General features: G+C 44.7%; 9 protein-coding genes across 9 annotated transcripts; 5 read left to right on the plus strand and 4 right to left on the minus strand.

Moving 5' to 3' along the window:
- Positions 1–2,420: 2,420 nt before the first annotated feature.
- On the plus strand, positions 2,421–3,438 carry F5Y00DRAFT_239065 (uncharacterized protein). The gene has a single exon (XM_048008038.1). The coding sequence runs from the start codon at positions 2,632–2,634 to the stop codon at positions 3,316–3,318; it is 687 nt and encodes a 228-aa protein (XP_047864052.1). The 5' UTR covers positions 2,421–2,631; the 3' UTR covers positions 3,319–3,438.
- A 2,209-nt stretch (positions 3,439–5,647) lies between these two features.
- On the plus strand, positions 5,648–6,613 carry F5Y00DRAFT_239068 (uncharacterized protein). The gene has a single exon (XM_048008039.1). It carries the CDS (start codon positions 5,692–5,694, stop codon positions 6,187–6,189), a length of 498 nt encoding a protein of 165 aa, XP_047864053.1. The 5' UTR covers positions 5,648–5,691; the 3' UTR covers positions 6,190–6,613.
- Positions 6,614–8,396: 1,783 nt separating this feature from the next.
- Positions 8,397–9,314, minus strand: F5Y00DRAFT_92092 (uncharacterized protein). The gene is made up of 2 exons (XM_048014338.1): positions 8,595–9,314; positions 8,397–8,532 (listed from the first exon to the last, which is right to left on the minus strand). The coding sequence occupies exons 1-2, from the start codon at positions 8,854–8,856 to the stop codon at positions 8,408–8,410; spliced, it is 387 nt and encodes a 128-aa protein (XP_047864054.1). The 5' UTR covers positions 8,857–9,314; the 3' UTR covers positions 8,397–8,407.
- Positions 9,315–10,665: 1,351 nt separating this feature from the next.
- F5Y00DRAFT_92143 (uncharacterized protein) lies at positions 10,666–11,727 on the plus strand. The gene is made up of 3 exons (XM_048014340.1): positions 10,666–10,678; positions 10,793–11,141; positions 11,199–11,727. Exons 2-3 carry the CDS (start codon positions 10,893–10,895, stop codon positions 11,418–11,420), a joined length of 471 nt encoding a protein of 156 aa, XP_047864055.1. The 5' UTR covers positions 10,666–10,678; positions 10,793–10,892; the 3' UTR covers positions 11,421–11,727.
- A 1,167-nt stretch (positions 11,728–12,894) lies between these two features.
- F5Y00DRAFT_92137 (longevity assurance proteins LAG1/LAC1) lies at positions 12,895–14,893 on the minus strand. The gene is made up of 4 exons (XM_048014339.1): positions 14,555–14,893; positions 14,051–14,364; positions 13,647–13,934; positions 12,895–13,580 (listed from the first exon to the last, which is right to left on the minus strand). Exons 1-4 carry the CDS (start codon positions 14,802–14,804, stop codon positions 12,978–12,980), a joined length of 1,455 nt encoding a protein of 484 aa, XP_047864056.1. The 5' UTR covers positions 14,805–14,893; the 3' UTR covers positions 12,895–12,977.
- A 1,858-nt stretch (positions 14,894–16,751) lies between these two features.
- Positions 16,752–18,461, plus strand: F5Y00DRAFT_239081 (inhibitor of apoptosis-promoting Bax1-domain-containing protein). Its single transcript, XM_048008040.1, has 2 exons — positions 16,752–17,371; positions 17,454–18,461. The coding sequence occupies exons 1-2, from the start codon at positions 17,027–17,029 to the stop codon at positions 17,943–17,945; spliced, it is 837 nt and encodes a 278-aa protein (XP_047864057.1). The 5' UTR covers positions 16,752–17,026; the 3' UTR covers positions 17,946–18,461.
- On the minus strand, positions 18,396–21,015 carry F5Y00DRAFT_239085 (Septin-domain-containing protein). The gene is made up of 7 exons (XM_048008041.1): positions 20,643–21,015; positions 20,403–20,478; positions 20,171–20,287; positions 20,024–20,111; positions 19,827–19,964; positions 19,308–19,775; positions 18,396–19,254 (listed from the first exon to the last, which is right to left on the minus strand). The coding sequence occupies exons 1-7, from the start codon at positions 20,655–20,657 to the stop codon at positions 19,011–19,013; spliced, it is 1,146 nt and encodes a 381-aa protein (XP_047864058.1). The 5' UTR covers positions 20,658–21,015; the 3' UTR covers positions 18,396–19,010.
- Positions 21,016–22,058: 1,043 nt separating this feature from the next.
- F5Y00DRAFT_92208 (WD40 repeat-like protein) lies at positions 22,059–23,615 on the plus strand. Its single transcript, XM_048014341.1, has 4 exons — positions 22,059–22,289; positions 22,353–22,391; positions 22,445–22,899; positions 22,948–23,615. The coding sequence occupies exons 1-4, from the start codon at positions 22,181–22,183 to the stop codon at positions 23,485–23,487; spliced, it is 1,143 nt and encodes a 380-aa protein (XP_047864059.1). The 5' UTR covers positions 22,059–22,180; the 3' UTR covers positions 23,488–23,615.
- A 128-nt stretch (positions 23,616–23,743) lies between these two features.
- On the minus strand, positions 23,744–24,769 carry F5Y00DRAFT_262763 (uncharacterized protein; the record flags this gene model as incomplete). Its single annotated transcript, XM_048011434.1, has 2 exons — positions 23,744–24,653; positions 24,714–24,769. 2 exons carry the CDS (start codon positions 24,767–24,769, stop codon positions 23,744–23,746), a joined length of 966 nt encoding a protein of 321 aa, XP_047864060.1.
- Positions 24,770–25,088: the final 319 nt, after the last annotated feature.

Raw genomic sequence — 25,088 nt, forward strand, 5'->3', positions numbered from 1 at the left:
ATTATAATTATAATTATTTTTAAAAAATTAAATTTATTTAAAATTTTTATAATAATTTATATAAATTTTTTTTTATTTTATAAATATTTTATAAAGTTAAAAACAATGAAAGAAAAATGTTTAATAATAAATATTATAATATTATAATAGTTTTATAAATATTAAAAAATTAATAAAATTTATTAAATATATAATAAAAATAATCTTATTAATATAATAATAAAAACCTTTTTAAATAAAAATTTATAAACTTTTATTAATATAAATAATTTTATAATATAATTATAAAAATAAATTAAAAAATAAAAGAAAAAAATATATATATAAATAAAAATTTAAAAATAAAATATATAAATAACGTATAATATTTACGTATATAATATATATTTAAACGATAAAAAAATTAATAATAACTTTATTAATTAAAAAAAAAAGTTATTAATATTAAAATATTATTAATAAATAATCTTTATTAATTAATTTATATATAAGATTATTTAATATAATAATAAAACTTATTAATTTTAATTAACATTTATATATTTTTATAAAATAATTAATTATATAATTAATCTTTTTTTATATATATATTAAATATATTACTTTTAAAAATACTTTTATTTTTAAATACCGTTTTTTACATATAAACCTTGTTTTTTTAACAATTAAATTATTTAATTTTAATTTTACAACTTATTTTAATAATTATTAATAAATTTTATTTTATAAAATTTTTAATTTAATTTTTATTAATAAAATTTTTTTAACTATTATTAATAACGTATTTTTAAATTATAAATTATATAATTATATATTTAAAAATATATTTTATAACCTTTTAAATTAATATTTAATTAATTAATTTAATTTTTTATTTAATTGTAAATTTAAAAAAGTATAAATTATTTTTTTAAACTTTTTTATTAATTATTTTATTTTAAATTATTATACGTAAAATATTATATTTTTAAAAAATTTATTATATAAATAAACTATTATTAATAACGTTTAAAATAATATTAATTATATTATTTTTAATATAAAAAATTATAATATATATAAAATTAATTAAAATTAATTATTTTTTATTTAAAATTTATTTATATTTAAAATTATATATATATAATTTAAAAATATATTTAATATTTAATATTTTAATAAATATAAATTTAATTAATATAAAATTAATAATATTTTTTAAATTAACTTTAAATTATTATATATATAAAATCTTATATTTTTATTATTAAAATTAACTTTAAATAATATATTAAAAATAAGTAATTTTTAATGGGGAAAAGGTAGCTTAATATGGGTTTAATCGATAAGTGGGTTACGCATGGTACCTCTTACTTAAGTTTATAAACATTCCTGGCAGTAATATGCAACCTATATGAATTAGGCTTAATTGATATAGAAAGCATGTGGAGAATATATTTCTTGGCTTTGAAGCCTCTTTGAACCTCTGCTCGCCTATTATCTCTAGACATTGGTGCCGGTAAAAGTGTTGTACTGGTAATAAAAGAGAACAAGAGGCTTATGTTGATTAAATACTATAAGACTATAGATAAGGCACGCCTTGTATATTATCACTGAGAGAATCAAAGAGATTTAATAATGAGGTGTACCTAAAATACACAGTAATAAAGTAAGTTCTACTAGAGTTGAGACCACCGGTTGATTGTATGCAGTTCCGGAAGGGTTACACAAATAAGAGACGGCGACCATGACGGCAGGTCACAACACTAGCTTACAAGGACGGGGTAAGACGATAGCATGGTAGGATTTTATTCCCCTATCATATAAGCCCAATGCTGTGTGACGACGGGTAGGTGACTTGAAGTTACCTAAATTGTCTTTACCAAGGAGATTGGACTACCTACCCTAAGCCACATCCGGGTACTATCAACTCAACCACCTACAGGATGCTGTCAGCATGTAGTGGTAACAGCTACCTAAGCATGATACCTCAATCTTGTCTTTGAGAACTTTCCTCATTGTCCAAGTCCCTGGGCTGTTGCTAGGTACTTTAACCTGAGCCGTAGTCAACCTCACGTGGACTTGCGACAAAGCCCACTAGCCTCCTTGATTTGCCCTAGATTAGACATAGAATTGCTGACGGTTGATAGGCAGTCAACAAAAGTCATATCTTTACTTCCGGCTTCAGGCAATTCTACCAAACTGATTATGAGGTACTTACTACCTTGCTCAGCGCGAAGGAATGTATTATGGCCCTGCAGCACTGTAGACGAAATCAATATCTTACTTTACAAGCTCTAGCGGTAGCCTCTCCTGAAATGTTGGACCGGTCCGGTCGCCAAGCACTTGGTTTCCGTGCCCGACCTGATGTTCCTTGGAACAACCCCGGCGAGATAAAATGCGAATCTCGAAATCTGGTGTTGTGCACGGACCACTTCGACTAGGTTATGAGCTAAGACCAAAAATTTACTGAGATAATAATAGTCTTTCTTACTCTTGAGAACTCGGCTAGAATTCTAGGGGGCTTGCTGCTTCATGGGATGCAGTCGAGTCTGGATTGGGGAAAATCTCACTTCTTCTCAACATGTATGAATAACAATAAAAGTACCGCACTTCAAAAACTAAGAATCGCATGGTTCGGTTTTGAGCAAGATGCTGGAGCTCCCGATTGAGCCTTCGGGCATCTTCTGGCAAGACAACTTCATCACACCAGAGCACGAACGGGAACTCATCAATATATTTCGCAACAAACTGGAATGGCCAGACCGCACAGGCAGAATATCACTTCACTTCGGCTACACGTTCGACTATAAGACCTTTGGTGTGGACCCCGATATTCCTTTCAAGCCATTTCCAGACTGGCTCCAGCCACTCATCCCTACCAGAGAGGGACGGCCTCCGGAGCAAGTATGTTTACAATATTACCCGCCCGGATCAGGGATTCCGCCCCATGTAGACACGCACTCTGCATATGACCAGCTTTACGCCCTATCTCTCGGCTCGCCCGTCATAATGCAGTTCCAAAAGGGCGAGCAGCGAGTCGACGTCGACTTGACGCCGCGTAGCATGATGCAGATGTCGGGGGATTCCAGACTGCACTGGACGCATGGGATCAGAAAGCGAAAGACGGACACGTTACCAGACGGCACGGTGAGGAAACGCGAGGACCGGTGGAGCATCACGTATCGATGGCTGAGAGAGAGCGGGGAGTGCGACTGCGGCAACGAGCAGCTGTGCTGTACGGCTCAGAAGAAACTTGGCATCGAAAAGGGGTATCGCTGGAAACAGCAACAAGAGGAAGCGAACGATTCTGGTACGTTTCAGAAGCCTGAAGTATAATAAAGGAGCGGGGACGAAGATAGTACGAAGTGTCCAGCTTAATACAAGTTCAAGGCTGAGTTCACACCAAAACTCAGGTTTTATATACGCCACCTATTAGGAACTTCACTACTTAAAATACGTGCCCCTGACTTCTACAATACTGGCTTGCCGATATGAACAGCCTCAGTTATTATTGATTAGGTAATGATGTGATCAAGTGACCGTAACGTTATCCGTACCTGGTTCCATTTTTAGAGAAAAAGAAACTTGCCTTTATGAGCCCTGGGCAGGTAATTTGAGGTACATCTCCAATGATCTTCCAACACCGCCCTCTAGTCTAAATATGAACGCTCCTGCAGTTCCCGAAAGAACGCGGATGTAGTCCCCAGTATAAGTTCCATATGGACCTATCCCCATCATCCATCCCATCGGTAGTGATAAAGAACCGACGATTCGTTGGGCGCCGCGTTTAGTCGACATATCGTTGAGATAGCTGCTCTTGGCCAGATGGCTCGCTATTACAAACCTCACACTATTCGATGGTTTTTTATTTGAAACTAAATCACGGCTTATCGCGGATGTTTTTGCTCGAAAACGCCACTGCATACTTTAGAGCGCCGCAGGAGCACTGAGAACGCTCAGGTAAGTCCAAGCGATTGGCCGGCTGTCTTGTGGTATACCATGTTATGTGACCCCCGCGCATGATAGAGCACTTAATGTATCTAGTTGCAATATGTCTCTTAGTGTAGTGTTAAGGCCGTTGTGCGACCATCCATATTTCAAGCTTCCCCTATTCGTCTATTCGTCCCCCAAGCTAAGAACCAAGAGTTGCTCTGTAAGATATCCAATACGGGGCAAGATCCTCCGTCTAAATGAAATAGAAGGCTGCACATTATGCATGAGGTAACCATATCTGCTCATCTTAAGATGTCTTGTCCCGGTCCTCTTCGGTAAGGATATGGGGGGTAGGTCTGAGTAGGTACTTAAGGCGAGTAAAAGCTAAAGACGATCTTCAGACCGTGTTAATGCACTGAATGATCCAGGAGAGGGTAGAATACGAGCTGAATCTTTGGTTTCGCTCTACAGTCCAACTATATGCCTGCTTTCCGTCGCACACTTCATGCGTCTATTGATATACAACTCTGCAAGCCGCCCGATGATACGCTCCTAACAGACAATATGAGCTGTCTCTCAAGGCAAACAAAGGCTGAATATCTGACGTTACGCAGCTAATTACCCCGCCGGTATTCGAGATTCGTATGATGAGGTAGCAGTGTTCTTCCACATAGTGTCGCTTCCACCTGCCGCTAGATCGCATAAACCAGCTGCAGCCACATGAGTTCTAGGGCTATAAAAGCCTAGAAAACTCTCGTATGTTGCTGAACTAAGTGACGTTTAAAAGACCAAAAGCACCCACGTTAAGGGAACCGCGTCGTTTTAATAGAATATTGTGCTTCGTCACTTGTTCAGCTGGATCAAAGACTCCCAGCCCACCAACAAGGAATCCAATAGATTCCCCCTGAGATTCTCGGCTCCTTTACGCCCGCTACACCCCCTCACCGTCCATTCTACCCATAGATCAACGGTTGCCTGGTGCTAGGCAGAATGTATTTCGATCTTACCAACGATCCTGGAACCTGTTGTAAGCGATGTCAACCCAACGGCGGTATTCTTATAGGAGGTGCATAATCGTACGTCCCATTCATGTGAAAGGGAGGCTTTCGCTGGCGTATTTCCATTGCTTCTCCGACGGTGGCCCATGGCTCGGTATCCTCTTTCACCGTAGGTATACCTGCTCCTTCTATCCTGTCTCGCCCGCGACCCACTCCAGGCAGTTTATTTAAAGGCAGACGTAAAGTGATTGGGTGAAGCTCTTGGTCTCCGGGCAAGGCATCATTTTATATAGGCAAAAGGTGGAAGCGCCCGAGATCCTTCGAGTCCCAAGCCTTATTTGCTCATAAAAAGCTCGCCAAAGCCGCTCTAGCATTTTCTTTCGGTATAAAGCTCCATATCGATTCTTAATACCCCAACATCACTAGAGGCGAATTAGATATGGCCGACTATCGACTAGACGGACCTAGGAACCACAGCCGGTCAACATCCGGTAGGGCTTACAAAAGCTCCTACCCTCGTCATCTATACCCACTAGTCCCTGAAATGTCTGATGACGTCTATAAGACATTAGATAACGATGCCGGGTGCTTGTTGGGTCATGACGATGATCCCAATCGTTGGCGAGGGTCTTCTAGTAATATCCATCATTCGAACGAAGAGGTTAACGTCAACATAGCTGGAGGTCAGTTAACCACAACTAGCATCGATTTCCTGACTCAAGGCGAAAATGGGAGCCTTACTCCGTACCCCTCTACCAATACCCATGCGATCTCCCCTATGTCAATTTCTCACGAAGAAGGCGACGTCGACACTGTAGCGTACGAAACAACCTTTAATCTCTGTGATTCGCATCCACTACGGGGATCATCCCGCCACCTTTCGAGCTCCAGTACACCGTCCCTATACCCAACAAACGACATGAGCACCACCGCTAGCATCAGCAACGTCTGGTGTGTACCGTATCGAACGGATACTTCCCTAACCAGCGCTTATATGGACTCGACCTCCATTTCTAGTAACGCGGATACGATATCTCATATCCAGAACAATAACCCAACCCTAGGCAGATATGGGGCACCCGTGACATATTCGCCGCCGGCGTTAGACATACCGGACAACGATGGCGATAGGACATGGACGAGTAGCGTATCTAGCCAGTTACAAAGCCCATATACACAGTATGAAGGAACTCAACCGGGGTTTAACGGCTCTGGCGATCCCCTAAATGGACGACGTTGGTCGACGGAAAACAACCAAGGTTCTATCGTTTGGTAAGTCTGATGGCATATCGGTGATGATACTGACTAACTCTTGAGAGGGACTCGGCCAGTCAGGCCACGCAAGAAGATGATGCCACAAGACGGTACGAGAATGGGAACGGCCTCGAAGACAATAACTTGCAGAGAAATGTCATTGACGGTTATATGAAACTCGAAGGACCGTGGGCTTATGAGTACAACATGTGGTCTAGATAAAACAGTCCCACAAACAGATACCCCTTTATTAGGGGGGGAATGGGCTCAATGTAAGGAAGTACGAGCTTCCACGCAGTAGATGTAACGATCTATCCGTGAGAGCCAGGGCAACGAGGTAGACGGCTCGGTTCTAGAGTTCCTATGGTAGATGAGTTGCCATGGTTATGTTACAGGACTAAACGGTGTCGTGTAACTAGATTGGGGAATCGAAAATTGCTGTGAGGTACACGGCTGGTCTAAATAGAAAGGACGTGTTCCCGGATGAAGTATCTAGTAATTAAATTTTCTAATATAGAAAATTTTGCATAGGGAGCCCATAGCCGCCACCGCTAGAGGTATAGATGAGACTAACTATCGCCACCACTGGCACTGCTGTGTTAGCAATGTTCTCTCAAGGCAGCCAGCCATAATACGCTTTGTCTCCGAACCAATGACTGAAATGCAATAATTATATTCCAATGACTCAGAACACCGTGAACGGTTTATATTTATTGAACGCAAGTAACTAATAAGCTCAGTAGCCTAGATGGCACGGGTGTGTATTATTTTATATCCAACCAAATCCAGATCTAGATCCAGATGAAACACTTCGCGATCAAATGCGCCCTCCCTACACGCGGAAATGGTCAGCGATACATATCATAGTTGTTTCCGAGAAGCTATCGCACGGAAGTTTACCTAACACGTTTACCTTCGAAGAGGGCTGGCATCTCCGAGAAGGCAAACGCCATTCTTCCAAAATAAGGTAAGAAAATTCAGGACTTGACGCAAGCCACAATATCGAACACTACCAGGCAGCCCAGGTTACTCTATTCTACGCGCGCACAGCCACGGTGATGGCGGAGTACTTTAAACGTAGCCAATCGAAGCGAGATGACCAATAAGCCCAGCTTCAGGTTCTCAATAGAATCCCTTCGTACTAGAAAAAGGGTTGACGGGCAAACCCGATTATGTCTCAAATGGCATTTCCCGCTAGAGCGATCCTGAAATTTTCATTAATTATAAAATAGGTACGTAGGTACCCAAGCTATGCCATGCCAGACGGTAGGACTTCAAGGGGTTCCCCTATAACCAACTACATATCACCTGAAGGACGGATACCGAATACGAAAATGTGCCGAAATAAAGATGTGACTTTTGAGTTGACCAAAAGACCCTATGCCTCGGAATTAAGAGGTACCTAATGCATTAGGCAAGTATAGAAAGAAAATACTAAAACAAGGTTTAAGTCGATCGTGATTTGCATTACCTATGCTGCAAACGCCAGAAAACCATAGAACTGAAAGACTATTAGAAAGCCAACGAAGTCGAAATAAGCTCATGTTAGAGTGGATTCAATATTCCCCCACGGCTCGCGTTCTAATAGGCAGAAAGAGAATCCTGGGCCGGTATGTAATCCTAGCGGTTATCGGAATACAAATGCAATATTGATACATCTACGAAGTAACCCTTGGCGACCCCTTTCTGGTTCCATGGTAAGACGGCTTCTGTCTGAAGCGGAAAGAAACGGGAAGCCCGTGTGAAGTATTTTCTCGTCTACCTAGCCCCCTACTCTATAAATACCTCTAATATTTTCTTGATATGACACTAATTCATCACTTTTCTTATTAGGTGTATTTAAATTGAAAATTGCAGTTCTGTATTGATAACACCGTCGCGTAACCCCTTTTCAACCCTCGACGTATTAGACACACCTCAGATACCAGGTAAGCATCTAAGTCAAGTTCAATTTTACATTTCAGGAACAATAGTCAAATCAATCAATCGTATGAATATAAACAATTTCATATATACTGATGTGAAGGAGTGTACATCATAAATGCCAAGAATATAGGTAAGTCATGATTTTTCCAACCAGCGAACTAATGCCTCAATTCACAATGTCCGATGCCAGGTTATCCAAGATCGTGCCCCCAAGGCACTGCTCTCCTTCATTAGACGCATTAATCCCCCCATCTTCATTCACGAGGACGAATATCCTCCATATCGCTCTCTAGCCTTTATAACGATGAACGGAATTAGACAGCAGAGCAGATGATCTTCCACGAGGCCCAGTTAGCATTGGGCGGGGGGACGCCGGTGCAAGTGCCGGTCTCAAGACGTTGGGCACCGGAGGTGCAGATGTTGTTAGTAAAGACGTAGACTATTATCCCAGTTAGTTGACATATTCTCATCGCCGATATGAATACAGGACGGGAGACGTACAGCTGCAGCTGTCGGCGGCGGGGCTGTTCATGGCCTCCAAGGTGACGGACTTAACGCCGGGGGGAGTAGGCACGCCGTCAAAGGTCTTGCAAGCGTTGGCGTCGGACGCGTCGACAGTGTAGAACCCCTGGTTCAGCTCGCTGCAACCCTCGGCGCCGAAGACACGGAACTGGGCGAGACGGGCACCATCACGAGGGACGGCGTTGGCGTTGGCGCCGAAAGCGAGGGCAGCGGCGGCGGCGAGGAAGGTAGTGAACTGCATTTTTGCGGTGGTGGTTTAGAAGATTTTAGAATCGAGTAGATAGTGTTGTTGATATTGTGTATAAGTTGTTAGATGCTTTGTTGTCTGAGACTGATCGATTGGAGTCTAAAGATCGTAGTCTCTCGCCTTCCTTTTATAATAACACGAGGTCTTCCCACATCGTTTCGTCGGTGCCTAAAGTCGATAGTCCAGACGTTCTGTACGTACAACACGGGAGGCTTTGCATCTCGCGAATTTCCGCCCGTTGACCTTTCGAACACGATGTTTCCGCGCATCTGATCATGCAAAGCGACGCAGGGAGTGCTCTATGGACCGAGCCCTGGGATAAGCCACACCCCCGGTCAAGTTGCTAACTAGCTGAGGACAAAGCGACCAATCAGAAATAACGGGGTAGTTGAAGATCTACCCGAAATGGGAATCACCATCTTATGCATCATCTGTAAGAAGGATCACCGCCTCCCGACTTGTGGGGTTGAGACATGTCGAGTAACGCGTAACTTGATATATTTACGACAGAGATCGGCAGTCAGTGGAGATCTTCACTGGCTAGACTTGAAAGGGCTGAAGGGTATGCTGGAATCGCTCGTATAGCTCACCTCAGCTCAGCTCCGAGAAGGTTGTATGAGGTCAAAGCTTTACATACATCATTGACAAGACCAATAAACATTCTGTAACTAATGTAAGTCTTCTGGAAGGCAGAAAGATTAAAAATTCCCCGATTGGATCGTACTTTAAAAACTCCATATATAGAGACCCATGGCCCGCGTAATTTGACAAGGTGTTTACCCCATGAAATACGGCATTGCGGCTGGACCGGATCGAATGAATCTGCGCCACGGTGCCGCTGCCCGGAGCATCTCGTACATAGTCCGGTATAACGCTATTTGATATAAAAGAAATAGCCACATAGGTGTCTGTTACTATTAGCCTATTGCCAACGCATGTGTACCTATTCATACAAGTCTTCTGTTAGGGAGTAGTGAGCACTGTTTACCTACGTCTTAGATGATACTCGTGTTTACTTTACCCAAATATCAATAACTAACTATAATGTTAAACTGGAGTTGAATTGCGATCACAGTCGAGTTCAATTATGCTGTTGCCTTCTCGTATTGGTATCGACTAGGAGCGATGACCGCGTGTCCATCGCGGTGTGCTTTATTTTAATGACCAGTCACAATCTAGTCTTGCCACAGCACAGCACCCGATCGTCGAACGAAAAGGAACGCCGAAGTCCTCCCAATGAAATTTACGAGGAAACCCGATAACCGACGTGGTACAATCATGTACATAATGACCAGTTGTTTCCATGCTGTGAAGTGTTCCAAATACATTTATTCATTGTCTAATAATAGCACACGTAAAAGCCTCAAGTTTAAGTGCTACTGTATGGTTAGTATTTGCGAACATTTCATACTACTAAGCCCATCAATATCTTTTAAGCTGATTGGATGAATACTATTACCTACCCCTCTACGGTTTCTGCTGTTTTAATAATAACCGTTACAACATCACTAATACCGACTTTTCACGGCCTCTTCGGATTGACAATACCCCTGTAAACTCTTATACGACACTTTGGTAACCAATTAGCTACGAGAGGAGTTGCAACATATTCAGTAGATATCTCAACTTCTAGTTCGCTACTGTGTAGGTACATTCTCCACCACAGGCAACAAGTTAAGACCCAGTACATACACGTCCTTCTATAGCTACAGCAACTTCGAGCATTCGGTTCCAATACGATCACTAAAACCAATTTCAAATCAAGGATATGGTATGTTCAAACTATGGAGCAAATGTTCCTCCCTTGGCTTATAAAGTATGACTTCCCGTTAAAATTCCGAGGCATCCGAGATTCACAACGTGTATATCCTGAAAAGTAAACTTCCAACGAAGAACATCAACCTAGACACATAATAACTTAGAGAACAAGCCTTAGGTAGGTAAAGACCGAGGGAACCAAGACACCATGCCCAACCCCTAGCCCCCTAACCCCTATTTCCTATCCCTTAACACCGTAAAGAGAAGAGAACATGACTAGATATTGCTCGCATCGAGAGTCCCATGCAACATATTACGCCCCCTTAAACACTTTATATTTTTGTTTATTATATCTTCGAACGATATACGATATAACGATGTACGATATACTTCCAGAGCCAGGCCCAACAGACGTTAGAAGGCCAACCACCCGAATTGAATCAAACGAAGCTGTAATCAGAACCCAAAATTCGCTACATATAACAGAGATAGAAATCCCAGACAACCAGAAGAAGAGCACAGTCACTTGTTGTCGTCGTCGTCATTGCTATCATTATTATTGACCACGTCATATATAGGTCCATCAAGCGGCGCCATCCTATGCACAGCACATCCGCCATGATCACCACCATCACCACCGCCAGCATCCCCATCTCCAGAAACCTCAGCCCGAACATTCTCTCCCGCAGGGGCAGTACGCCAGTCCACAGGAAGCCAATATGCGCGTGATCTCCCCCTTGCCCGCCAAGCTCGACTGCCGCAGCCTGCTCTCGACTCTGCGTCTCGATAACATCGCGTAAGTTGACTCCGGCGCCCTGCGGCCCGGAGGCTGGTCTGGTACGGCCTCGACCTGTTCATCATCGCGAACTGCGCCATCTGCTCTTCCCTCCGCACGTTCCGCATAGCCTCTGCTTCATGCATTTCTCCGAACTCCCGTGTCTGGGCTTCTACATATAAAGTTATATTGCGCTGCCGTCACTCGTGGCCCAACAGATCCTCGACGCTGGTGCTCGACGTTTGGATTATCTGATGTTTGCTTTTCATCCACATCCGTCTGAGCTGCTATGCGTGCAGCTAGCTTCTGGTCTATTTTTGCCGTATGCTCGTTTCTTTGATATTCGTGGGTAGTCCAACTTGTCGCTTGATGCCACTCGGATGAGTAATTATTCTCTAATCCAACTCGCTGTCCGCTCTCTTGCCGAGGTATGGCGAGTAGCTTCTGAGTTTGCTTTCTAGATATTATGATTTGCTCTTCGAGTCTGCGCACTACGGCACTTGATGTTTTGTCTGAGTAGTGGTCCCTTTGAATGCCTATGGATGCCTTTTGAATGGAGGAGCTCTCGGCATAAAGACGGCCATTCCCTTTTGGCAGGATCTTGTTAGCCTGTTTTAGGTCTATGATTTCCAACTTGAGCTACTTGATTTTGTTGTGTTGTATTCTGGCAAGTCCCTCTAGGCCTTTCACTTGCTGCGAGACGATACGTGAAAATTTTCTCTCATCCAACGCAGAATTCTTCGCTATTCTGACTTTTTCGCACATGTCTGAGACCCTCTGATCTTGCTCTGCCTCTTTCTGGATAGCTTCCACTGTAGCCTCTAAGTTCTCCTCGAGAGCCTCACTCATTTCTTCATGGCATATGATTTCACACTTGAGATCTGCTCCATTCTCGCAGGATGCGTCAAATAAAAATTGGGCTGTCCTACTAGCTTGTCTATGTTTTGTACCTTCATCCTCGGCTCTTATTTCGCCTTTTTTCAATGCCTCTTTGAGATGATCTCTTTCCCTAAACAGTGAGCTTGAAATCTTCTCTGCGGCGTTGGACTGAGTTAGAAAGTGCGGTCAAGTGAGAGTAGTAAGACGATTAAGCGCGCTCATCAACAAAATATTAGAGTTGGGGTTAAGCTATACACCTCGAGAAAGTAGTATAGCCCTTAGATTTAAGTTCACAAAATAGGGTGACGGAGTCGCTATAATGGCCGTGGGTAGCGGGATAGGAAACGAATCATGCGTATCATTAATATTAAGACCGACAAAGCCCTATACGGGCTCGCATATAACGTGGTTATGGGGTATAAGTACTGAATTCCGTTTCTATATATGCCGAGATAGAGCAGATGGTCCTCCCTCGGCGCAGCAAAGTAGCGCACAGGGTACCGCTCCCAGATCAACCCATATGAACAAGACAAAATGAAGATTGCCACGCTTAACTTTTGTGCCCTTAATCACCCGGCACGCCTAAGCGCGGCGCTCCTTAGCGGCGCGCACGATAACCCCCAGCGGCCGCCACAAGCAAAGGGACCTGCCGTTTACCATGTTTGTGTTTGTGCACCGCGATACACCTTGTTTCGCTGATATATCAGTCAACCTGCTTCTCGCAGCCGATACGACCGAGCAACTCCTTACGATCGCTATGGCCGGGTAAACTGACACCAGAAGAACTTGCGCCTCTCTTAACGCCTGCCCGACGCTCCCACCCCTTCAAATCGATGGCTTCCACGCCGACTTCTTCCTCGAGCGGTTGTGCTTCTTCGTATTCGGTTTCTAACTCCTCTTCATCCCTTTCGTCATCGCTCCTAGTATCATCGGCGCCATCCCCCTTAACCACCCGGATGGCCACATTGATGATCATGAAGAACCAAAAGATGGTGAGGACTTGGAGACCGAGTAGACAATATAGGAACCCCCATTGAATTGAGCTAGAGAAACAAACCGTACCCTCAGAGCCATTGAATGGCTCTAAAACGTGACCCCATCCATCAGGAATAGGTAACGGTCCCGTTAGGTTTGAATTTGGGCCACTGTAGCAGCCCCAGGTGATTTGCTCAGGCACGTCCTTGTAAATACTGTAGCATGTCATAAGGTAAAAGATGTGTCTGGCCACAAACCACGACACCATGAAAACCACAAACGTGGCATCACATAGTTTCGAGAACCCTAAGTATTTCAAGCATTTTGCCAGCTGTTATTGGAGTTAGCTAAACGGAGCCAAGTAGTATATTTTAGGGGCTTAAATGATTCAACTTACCGGGAGGAACAAGTCAACCACATCCATAAGAACCAAGATGAGATTACCAACTCGAGTATGGCAATAGTAATAACACCCGGAAATGAGCGTGATGGTGATAAAATGATGGATGAGCATCTGATAGTGATCTTTTCTTCGGTCTTCGATATGGATAACAAGGACTTGCTGTATCCAGAAAGCCCATTGCGCCAGTATGTAGCCTTTCATGAGCCCGTCGAGTTCCCTATTCGGCCAGCCAGTCCAGAGCTCTTTCATGTTGAGAAAGTAGGCTGAATTGACGTATAGATACTATTCGAGGGATCGTTTGTTAGTATAATCGTCGAACATCAAATATGTAGATTAGGTAGGTAGGCATGCGCGTAGCAAACCTCCTGCACCTATGTGGTAGTGAGGGGTCTCCATACCGTTCCAAGCGTCCAAAAAACGCTGTAGTAAACCAGCATCCATGCCTGCTCAGAGAATCTAGTAACATCTTTCCTCTTGGAAATACCCCATTGCCTGGCCAATGGTGCCAGTATATGTTCCATCAAACAAGCGCGGAGTCCAGTGAAGAGAACTATGCAGAACGAAATGAAGTGGTAATCGTTCGTACCAATCGCATATTTCCCAGATTCCGGGTTGTAGTATGAGAGGGTAAAAAATTTGGAGGTGTGAGGCCGTGCTTTGGGAAGGCATATGTGCGTGAGGAAGATCAAAGTGATCAAGTTGAACGAGAGACCTATACGATTGGAAACTATTAGCGATAGCAAAGAGTGTATGGGAATACTAGCTAGCTAGCTAGCTAGCTAGCAGTATGATGCTACTGTCGTGGAACAGAGTACCGAGCAGGACCCTACACACTCCATGACGGGGGAGGGAGGGGTTGAAAATAGCTGTTGGATGGACTTTGTAGGTAAATGTAAACATACCAGTTTGATTCTCGAGAAACCAACGAGCCAAGCCCCTCATAGGGCCATCGTTTTTCCTCTTTACTCTCCGAATTAAGACCTTATTTTGGCTGGTCTGCATGTACAAAGGTCCGTTCATTGAGCTCCGCGACTTCACCGGTGGCCTCACCGCGCTTGTCTTGGGCTTCTCGACTTGAGGCTCCATGGTTGTGGTAGACTTTGTTGTATCCCCAAGGTCTGTGGGAGGGGCATTGGCCTCGGGTTCGTTCATATTCAAATCGAAATGTCCGCTAGAAGTCTGGTTGCAATAAGTTCTGTATGTTCAATGGTGAATTTGTGCGGATATGTCGGCCGATGCAACAAGATCAGCGGGGAACTTTTGCAAAATCAGAACCTGTGATAACCAGTGATTACACAATAACGAATGCCTCACACGTCAAGCGATTGGCGGATGCGAGTAACGGAGTAACGGGATAAGAGGAGTTAGGACACGAAAACGAATGCCACAAACAGACAAATCATCACTCTTATTTTAGAAGAACGAATGTGTCCAACGAACCCCCGGAGCTGTATACAGGGGACATTGACCTAGTCGGGGACCACCTGGACAGGACTGAAGGCAAGTTGTTTTTGAAGATGTTGAAGTGAAGGTGGGCCCCCCCACTGCTGTAAGTTTTTTGATATGTAGATTCGAGGATGAGCGGTCAGAGCGGTGAACCGGGAGAGTAGAAAAAAAAAATAAATAAAAGGAGGAGGGGTGTTCAAGCTACACTACCTCTAACGGTCCTAACGGTCCTAACCTAAGGTTACACTACCTAATTACTTACCTAATAGGGTAGCGTCTCCTTCCCACAGGGGATTAGTGGGGCATATCAATAACACTTTGGTGGTCACTGATCAGTGTATATCGTCGATAACCAGGCCACTTAGGACCTAAGTGGCTTAGGTAAAGATAGATAGGGGACCCCCTTCATGGCCAAGAGCTTTTTCGTCCTTTTATTACGTGCACAGAACCCGTCCGTCCCTTTGGCGAAAATGGAGACAAGCCAAGGGTATAGATCAGCGATCGATATACTTACATGCCTCTCAAACATGGTAACATCTGATTTTTTGTTGAGAACCTTTTGCATACCTAGGTATGTACCAATTTAAAATGATAGCTTTATTACATTAGGTGGTGCTACGCTTTCTTAATATAAGGAGGTAGGTAAGCTTAAAACGCCACGAAATGTAAACAAGCTCCTTTATAGCTTCTTTTTTCTCTTTCAGATAACTTAAAGTAGTCAATTGACTAGGTGAAGCTTAGGAGAATTTACGTATTATACCACGTTTCGTTTAGAGAGCCGGATCGCCTGCTTTGACGAGTTTGTGGAATCTTTTCCCTTTTTTCTCTCCTATTCTTTCCCCGCCGCAAGCTTCCCATCTCCAATGCAACCTACTTTTACCAAAATCTGTTTGTGGATATGAGTGGCCAATGGGAGCTAACTGCTCCGGGACTGACAACTTTACTGCATGGATTTGCTTTTATATCACCTTTCCACATGGCATCCTAGCGAATTAGCTGCGCCGAATTTCGCACAACCACGCATCTAACGTTCTCGTGTGTTGTCGCTTATTCCCCGGACAGTCTTCGCGAGCGGGGAATCCATGTGGATCGCTGTGACTTTCCGGTATAAGTTAATTATATATGAACCACAAGACACTCTTCGAAGAGAGAACTAATAATTTTCAATACTTGACTTTCATTTAATGCAGTAAAAGTTGAAAATTTCTTCATTGATAATTGGCAATTGGCCTAGAAAATCATAAATGTACGTTAGGTGTGTATGCGGATGTGAGTTGGGACATGCTGGATATGGAAGTGATTGCTCGTAAGTTGCACAATGCAGGATATATTGAAAAAAAAAAAAATACAATCAAGCCATCTTCGGAAAGTCTGAATGAAAGTCTGGATCTGTAGAGACTCAGCTAGCCTTCTCGACTTCCACATGCCTGCCCCGCACTTTTAAGTTCTTACTAACCATACTCAAGCCACATGTGGCCTTCTGATAATCTGGGCTGCTGGGTTGAACCTAGGTAAATCAAAAGCCAATCAAAACCAAGCAGATAATGACTAAGAAGTTTCTTGTCGATAGTATGTACCAGAAACATTGAGAAAAACAATCGACCCACTTATTTGTTTCTCTAGTGTATGACCGCGCTCTGACACTGCTGCACAGCCAGACAGCCTTCCCGCACCTGCCTAACTGATGACCTACAGTACTTACATACATTACCTACATTTCGCCCCGCGATTCGCCCGCGCGAGCTTTCTAGCGGCCACCTCTCACCTCTCACCTATGTAAAATAACCTCCATCTTCCCATCACCAGTAGATCATTACTCATTTTTGCTTGCTTGCCCCGTCCATCCACACTATCGTCCATCAGCCACGACGAACCCTCTATTATCGAGAGCGTCTACGGATTGAAACCCCCAAACAAACAAAGCCACCATGGCCGCTAATATCAAGTATACGGCGGCGCCCACGCAGGATCCCGACGCGGCAACCTGGTCGCAGGCTCCCCCATCGTACCAGTACGCCGGATCGACCAGCGCACCAGCCGCCGCGCTCTTCGCCGATGTCCCGCGCAGCAGCGAGGACAACATCCCCGATGACTTCAAGTTCGGCGGGTCTGTCGCCGAAGCGACGATCGATATCCGCAACCAGTTCATTCGCAAGGTGTACACCATCCTCACGGTGCAGCTGATCGCCACGGCCGTCGTCAGCGGCTTTAGTTTTTGGAGCGATAGCTACAGGACTTGGATCCAGTCGCACCCAGGTCTTATCTGGGCCTCGGTATGTTGAAACCTGTCTTTCCCTCGAAGTGGGTGACATGTTTATGAATGAATGATGGAAGCTAACATGATGATGCTTACAGCTTTTCGGCTCCATGGTTTTCATGCTTCTGACCTATTGGAAACGCAAGTCCTACCCGACGAATCTGCTCTTTCTCTCTGCATTCACCCTGCTCGAAGCCTACACTATTTCGGTTATCGTATCCTTCTACAAGACACAGATCGTGCTCAACGCCGTCATCCTGACCGGCGGCATCTTCGTCTTCCTGACGCTGTTTGCCTGCCAGACCAAATACGACTTCACTTCCTGGATGCCGTATCTGTTCGGTGCGCTCTGGGGTCTCTTGCTCTTCGGCTTAATGATGATGTTCCTTCCTGGCAGTAGCACTGGCGAGCTCGTCTACGGCGGACTAGCCGCTCTAATTTTCTCCGGTTACATCTTAGTCGACACCCAGCTCGTCCTCCGCAAGCACCACGTCGAGGAGGAGATTGCTGCCGCGCTCAGCTTATACCTGGATATCATCAACTTATTCTTGGCCATCCTACGCATCCTAAACAGCCAAAATAACAACTAGGAAAGGTGAAGCGGGTTGGTGAGAATGATCTCAGTTGTAATGATACGAACATTAAGTTAAACACGGAATTATAGGCTTCCTTTCGCAGAGAGGACGCAAATGATATTTTGAGAAAGTCCGCGGCTCTAGACGTTATTGCAGGACTCGTGTTTTGTTTCCTTTTCCTTGTGTTGTTGTATGAGTTTAGGGAACGGCGTCTTAGGAAGTAGCAACTTGGGCTTAATATTAAGAGGCGGGTTGCCGAAACTAGGAATTTTGTTTGTTCCAAAGTATAGTTAGTAACGTCGGGATAGTTAAACTCCCAGCTAGCCTAAATGTTTCTTATTCAAAGCGTCTTGATACCTACAAGCTGCGAATGAGTATAAAGCTTGGGAAAAAAATCCTGGCGATAGGATCAAATCCTCGTCGGCCTTAGGAAAATGGTATGACGAAATATTGTATCAGCTCAGTGTTTATTTTTGCTTATAGGTCTATAACAGCGCCTTTGCAGCGTAGCAATATAAATCATTACCAGAACAAGCCAAGATCTAGATCGTGGGCGTAACTATAATAGACATCAAAGAAAGCTCATATTGATATCTGCATTAGAAGGCACTAATACTAGGAGAAAAGGGGACATAAAAGTAGAAAAGGCTACATAGTGGCAACTGGTAAAACGGACATCGACTCGCAAAAGATGCAAAGGTACGCGGACTGTCTCTTCCTCTACCACCCTCAGTTTGTCCACCGGACGACGTGTCATCAGATATGAAAAATTGGGAAGGCAAACACTGCTTCTCTTTCCCGCTGTACCATCGTCCCTCTCCCGAAAATTGGGCATGCAATAATTGTAAGGGGATATCAACTCTGGCTTTTATTCCTGACAAGTTTTCACCAAGCCCTCTGCTATTCCGCATCCCACGCAATCATTAAATTTGTTGGATTTTCGTATAACGCGTCATCTCGAATGGCTTTAAGGGGTCAGGGACTAGGGGATATCAAACACCCAACGCCACAATCCGTACTTCTAGCTGGCCGCCGATATACCAGTAGTAGGAGGATAGGAAAGATGTCGTTCTAGAATATTTAGTTGGCTTCCTGTTCGCCATTTGCCTCCGGTGTACCTGCGGCGGCAGCGGCCTCTCGTGCCATTCTCGCTTCGATTTCGCGTAGTTGTGACTCGCGGGCCAAAAGCTCCTGTCGTTTTTCGTTGATCTCGCGCTGGACTTTGACTTCGATTTCGCGGAGCTTCTCCTCTTCTCGGCGAAGTTGCTCTTCCTTTAGGCGGACTGACTGGGAAGCTAGATCCTCGGGGTTCATGGAAGAGTCACTGTAAACAATACGTTAGAAAAAAGCCATAATAGCCCGTTAAAGGTGACTTACACTCCAGCACCACCCTCAACACTCTTGCTAAGTTTCTCGGTACGATAATTCTCGTATAGGAAATCGTGGGTAATCTCCTTCAGATCAGCTAGATGGCTGTGAAGGAGAGCTGATCGAATTGCTAGGAAGTCGGAATGGCGAGGGTTGTCAACCTCAACGACACCCCAAGGATATTGCCGAGCTCGGACTTTACGACCGCCAATCTCGATAACGTCTTCGGAGCCGACTATAGCGAATGGCATTAGACCTCTAAGCTCGGCGTTCTCCTCAACCGTATCCTCGTCGTCCTCTTCGATATCGTAAGGGAAGTTGTACACCGGGATTCGGTAATGCTCAATGTCCTCCATGACAAGCTTCTTCGATTCGGCCAGCTCGGCAGGGGTCAGCGAATCGGCGCGGCCAATAACAGGAATGACGTTGACACGGGGAGCAAGGCGCTTCATCAGTTCGATGTCGAGTTCACGGAGACTGCAGACTGTGAGCATATAAAAACGTTATTAGTCAAGAGACAGCACATACCCATGACCAGTGGGAGTAATGAAGTACAACATAGCATGTACTCGATTGTCCCTGAATCTGGGGTTTCGCTTGATACGCGACTCCTCGGCCAAGATGTCGTCATATTGTCTCTCGAGATACCCAACAATCTCTGAGAAGCTATAGGTAAAAAGCATTAGTGTACGTTGTAGGTGTTGTTATTAGATATTGAGTCGTACCTTGCCTCGTTGTCAATTTGGTCACCAAAACCCGGGGTGTCAACAATGGTCAAAGAGATACGGGTACCCTCTTCGTCCAATTCGAGCTCTGCGGTGAAATGTTAGAACTGGCTTATTACGCCCTAGGTAAGATAGGCAACAACTAACCAACAGTGATGGGCTTGATCTTGACACCATCTTCGACGTGAGCGGCAGTAGCGTCGTCAGAGTCCTTGTGGGTCAAGACACTCTTGCTGCAGAGGGTGTTGACGAAAGTCGTTCTTCCTACATAGTAAGAGCTACAATTAGCATCTCCATTGAGCTGGGTGGTTGATAGCTCGATGCTTCGAGGGAGATGGCACGTGGAACGCGTCAATAATAGGGGGAGCTATGTATATACCTGTTCCTGAAGCACCGCAGACCATCAAGCAGAACTGAATTCCCTTCTTGACGTTCTTCTTCCGGCGCATCATCTTCTGCGAACGCATCATGACTGATTAGTAGCTATAACGAGATTATACAACTGTAGTGAGTGGATGAAGACGAGAGTAGGATGAAGATGCAAATGACAATGCAAAGTGCAAACAGCAAACATGGAACGCGAAGTTCGTTTGGTTGTAACGTGATAGGGGAGGCTCACCGCTGGGGACGACATATTAGGCTAAGGGTTGGGTTTCGCAACGGGGTGATTAGGTCCGCCTAGCAAAAAGAATTGAAATTACAATGATTGACGATGGTAGGTTTCGTCAAACGGAACGGGATCTTCGCAAATGGGGGTATCTAAAAACGGCGTTGTGAAAGGGGGGGTGTGATCACAGCTCGGGTGTTGATGAAGGAAACCAAAGAAGATTTGAGAAATGTTAGGGATTCGCTTCGCCAAAGCTTAGGTGCTAGGTATTGACGGCCAGACGGCTCTCTCCTTCCCTCTTCTCCAGAAAAAAGTGCAATTTCAATACCACAAAACGGTTGCTACAGAGGGGGACCAGACAGGGGTTATGGGGCCACTAGAAAGGCACCAAATCAGAGCACGGATCACTTGTAGTGTATCTCTCCCGAATTCAGGGGCTCAGGCTTTGATACCGCAAGAGCTAACGGGAGGTACCAAGGTACGTAATATTTAATTGGACAGGTGGACAAGCCAGGGTTGACCCAGCACTACTTCCCCATGTCAAATTAACACGAGGCTGGAGATGCAAGAGAGAACAATTACGGAACAGAGATTACCTATGTAGGGCTCTTGTTCCATTCTATTTCCTATTACATTAGGTACCTAAGGTACCTGTATTCAATTCAACCGTGACTTCTACTTCATCGTCTTTAAAGTTATGCCAAGTACCTAGATACCCTATGTCCAATTAGAAGGCCGGCAGTTAGGACACAGCCACAGCTTCAATGGTAAGGTTCATACTGTAACGCCACTAATAAAAAGGTTTGCAAATAGAGGAAGAGCTCTCAGACCATTCCTCCCCTATGTACGGATTACGGATTACCTACAATATAAAACAATGGCCGGGGGCAACGCCAACCTAGTGTAATAAGACCTGGAGCATGTGGTCCGTGCACACATACATCTTTAAATCTCCATTAGCATCTTACGCATCTTAGCATCTTACGTACCCATGGAACTCTCACGTGTACTGTACCTGCGCAACATATTACGCCCCATCCCAAGCAATCGCCTGGACCAGACTTGTGATGATAATCAACCAACTTCATCGATTCAAAGGCTTACTATTTTCTCTCATTCTCATTCAAAAGCTTGTATAGATCCAGTATCTGCAGTATCTGACTCTCCGAATTATATCATTCCTAATTCGTTCGACGTTTCATCAGCCTTGACTCATCTCTGGCCCCGTTGGCTGCCTGCATGTAGGACAGGTACTGGGGAAGCAAGCTTAGGCAGGCCAGCGCTTATCGTCGCATTCCATCTATAGGTCCGTTTATCTAAAAGGCAGTTCCGACGGAAAGCTTCACGGATGTGCGATATAGCAATGATCTGGGATACCGAGACTCTACCCGAACTCTCTGGTTCCTTTTGAGACTCAGAATCATTCCTTCGTTCGTTCGTTTCGTTTACTTCGTCCCATCGTGGCCGTTGTCGTCGTCGTCGTGTTCATTACTCTCGCTAGCCTACTCTATTTATTATTAGTACCAGCGTAGACTTATAAAACAGCCATCATGAATACTCGACCAGTCATCGAAAACCCCAGCGAGCATGCTGCTCTTTCTGTCACCTTCAACCATGACGCAAGTCGATTTGTGGTCGGTTTAGACTCGGGGTTCTGCAGTATGTTGTCGACGGCATATCATTTTAGCTTATATACATTACACTCACTTACATGCTTGATAGTCTTCCTCTCAAATACTTGCCAAATACAAACAGCAAGAGGTATGTTATGATACCTATCTATTTATTAGAAATTAGTCTCACAAGCCTCTCAGTTTTCAATGCGGGCCTTGGTCTAGTCCAGATGATGGGCAACGCCAATTACCTTGCTCTTGTCGGTGGCGGCCGCTCACCCAAGTTCCCACAGAACAAGGCCATAATATGGGATGATAGCAAAGGCAAGATAGGCCTTGAAATAGCTACCCTTACCGCTGTTCGCGGCGTCCAGATCTCTAAGACGAGGATTGCCGTCGTTTTGCAGAACAGCGTACGTCTATATGCTTTCCAGAAGCCCCCTACGCCACTCGCTATATACGAGACTACAAACAATTATCTCGGTCTTTGCTGCCTAACGGAGAGACACTTGGTTATCCCTGGTAGGACGCCGGGCCAAGTCCACGTTATACAGTTCGACACAGGCAGCGTTAGCATCATTCCTGCACATTCTTCAAGTTTGAGAGCGTTGCAACTGAGTTCAGACGGGGATCTACTCGCAACAGCGAGCGAGAAGGTAAATGAAATTAATACTCGATTAATTCACTATGCTAATTATGTGCAGGGCACAATTATCCGCATCTTCTCTACTAATAGGGGCGCGAAGCTTGCTGAACGACGTCGTGGTAGCGAATCTGCTACTATATACTCTTTACGTTTTAGTCCATCTGGGAACATGCTAGCCTGCACCTCTGATAAGGGCAACTTACACATCTTCGATGTTCCTAACCCACGTAATCAACAGTTTACCCCGCCACCCTCGGCTCCCAGTGGAAGCGGTCCCAATACTGAGGCGAGGAATAAATGGGGTATCCTAAGCAACATACCATTCGGTCCCTTTGGTGACATCTATTCTTTTACCACCGCACCTTTTGAAACCGGAGAAGAGCCCCTTCTTCCTACCCCTCGAAATCATTCAGGGGGTGAGACCGTACTGGGCACTAGTAGGCCAGTGAAGGGGGTGATCGGCTGGGTAGACGAGAACACTCTAATCGTCGTGGGTGCTGGGCAAGATGCGCGTTGGGAGAAATTTGTTCTCAGGGAGGGCGAAGACGGCAGATTCATAGTCGTCAGGGAAGGCTGGAAGAAATACCTAGGGAATTAGGACGAGCTCAAGGATTATTACGAGCATAGCCCCAAGCATAAATTAGGTGAGTACCTTGGGGAACCATATAAGAGGTACTGATTTGAAATGGTCACGGGGAATCGGCGTGGAGTATATGGGTTCGCGGGTCAGGCGTTATCTGGTCGGAGGTGGCGTTAGAAATCATGTTGCACTAGGATAGGGGCTGGCAAGATTACCTGACTGGCATTGACTTTTGGGGGGGTATCTTTATTAAGCGATTAGACAGACATTATCGTCAATCCCTATACGAGCGTGGAGATCTGCTTCTACTTCGTCTACTTTTACGTCCATGATCCTTATCCTTGTCGTCGTAGTGGCGAGAATGCTTCTCACCCCTATCCTTATCGTCTCGGTCTCTTCGTTCCCTGTCGCGACGTCGATCGCGGTCGCGGTCGTCGTCCCGTCTTTTCCGCTCGCGATCTCTAGAATCATTCCTTCGTCTTGGAGGCGTTTCATCCCGTTCTCGACTGCCTTTTCCAACCGGTGTTTCATCCCGCCTAGATCTCCTGTGGCGATCGCGCTCCTCGTTGCCCCTATCGTCTCTCTTAGATCTATGGGAATGGTGGTGATGCCGATGCTTATCTTTTCTATCCTTTCCCTTCTTCCGCCCGCTCTCCTTTCTTAATGCCAATTCGACTTCTTTCTTCTTCTCCTCGATCAAGAAGCCCTTCATCGGGTCATCCTCGTCGTGCTCTTCGATGAGCTTCGCTAGCTCTATCTCCTCTTTGATCATCGGGCGTCTCACCTCTTCCTCTTCCTCGCTAGCCTCTTCCATATCTACATCCTCACCCTTAGCGGCCTTCTCGCGGCGCATGATATCTTCCCAACCAACTTTGAACTCCTCAGGGTCCTCATCGTCGCGGGGCTTGTATCGGGCGTGGTCAACCCTGACTAGACGACCGTTGATCTCGGCGCCTCCTAGGTTGTCCACGGCCAGGTCCGTACTGCGCTGATCCTCGTACTTGAGCCAGCCGAATCCTTTGCTCTTGCCCGTTTCCTTGTCCCGGGCGAGCTTTAGGAAGACGGGCTCTCCGTACTGCGAGAATATCGTGATAATGTCACCTTCCGACAGTTCGTACGGCAGGCCACCAAAGTTGATAAAGGCGGTGTCGCGATAGTCGGTGTGCCAGGAGGCTTCTGGCGACCTGGTTTGTTGTTAGCATAAAGGATTTTATAATGCGACTCATGAGAAACAAAGAACTTACACGCCATTCTCAATCTCGCGTTTGTTTAGCGCTTGGATAGCGCGTATCTGATTCATAATGTCGCATTCAAATACTGTTATTCTAATGAGTTTCAGGGAAAGATATAAGACAAAGACAAACAGGTAGCAGGTAGCTTGGGCAGGCTAAGAAATGGTAAGAAGGGTTACTAAGAAGCTTAGCTGCAAGGCTGATTGATGACGGGGATTAAAATAATTAGAAAATAGAAAATGCTGTCATCACACTCTGAGAGCTCCGGACGCGACGCAAGGTACCTGTACCTGTACCGCAATTTGTAGGCCGGTACCTCTATATACACTAAAAAGTGAAGTCTGATCTAAGCTTAAAAGGGTAATTATCCACGTAATTCTTTCCATA

The sequence above is a fragment of the Daldinia vernicosa genome (assembly GCF_022497035.1).
Source record: "Daldinia vernicosa strain CBS 139.73 unplaced genomic scaffold F5Y00scaffold_28, whole genome shotgun sequence".
Lineage (NCBI taxonomy): Eukaryota > Fungi > Ascomycota > Sordariomycetes > Xylariales > Hypoxylaceae > Daldinia > Daldinia vernicosa.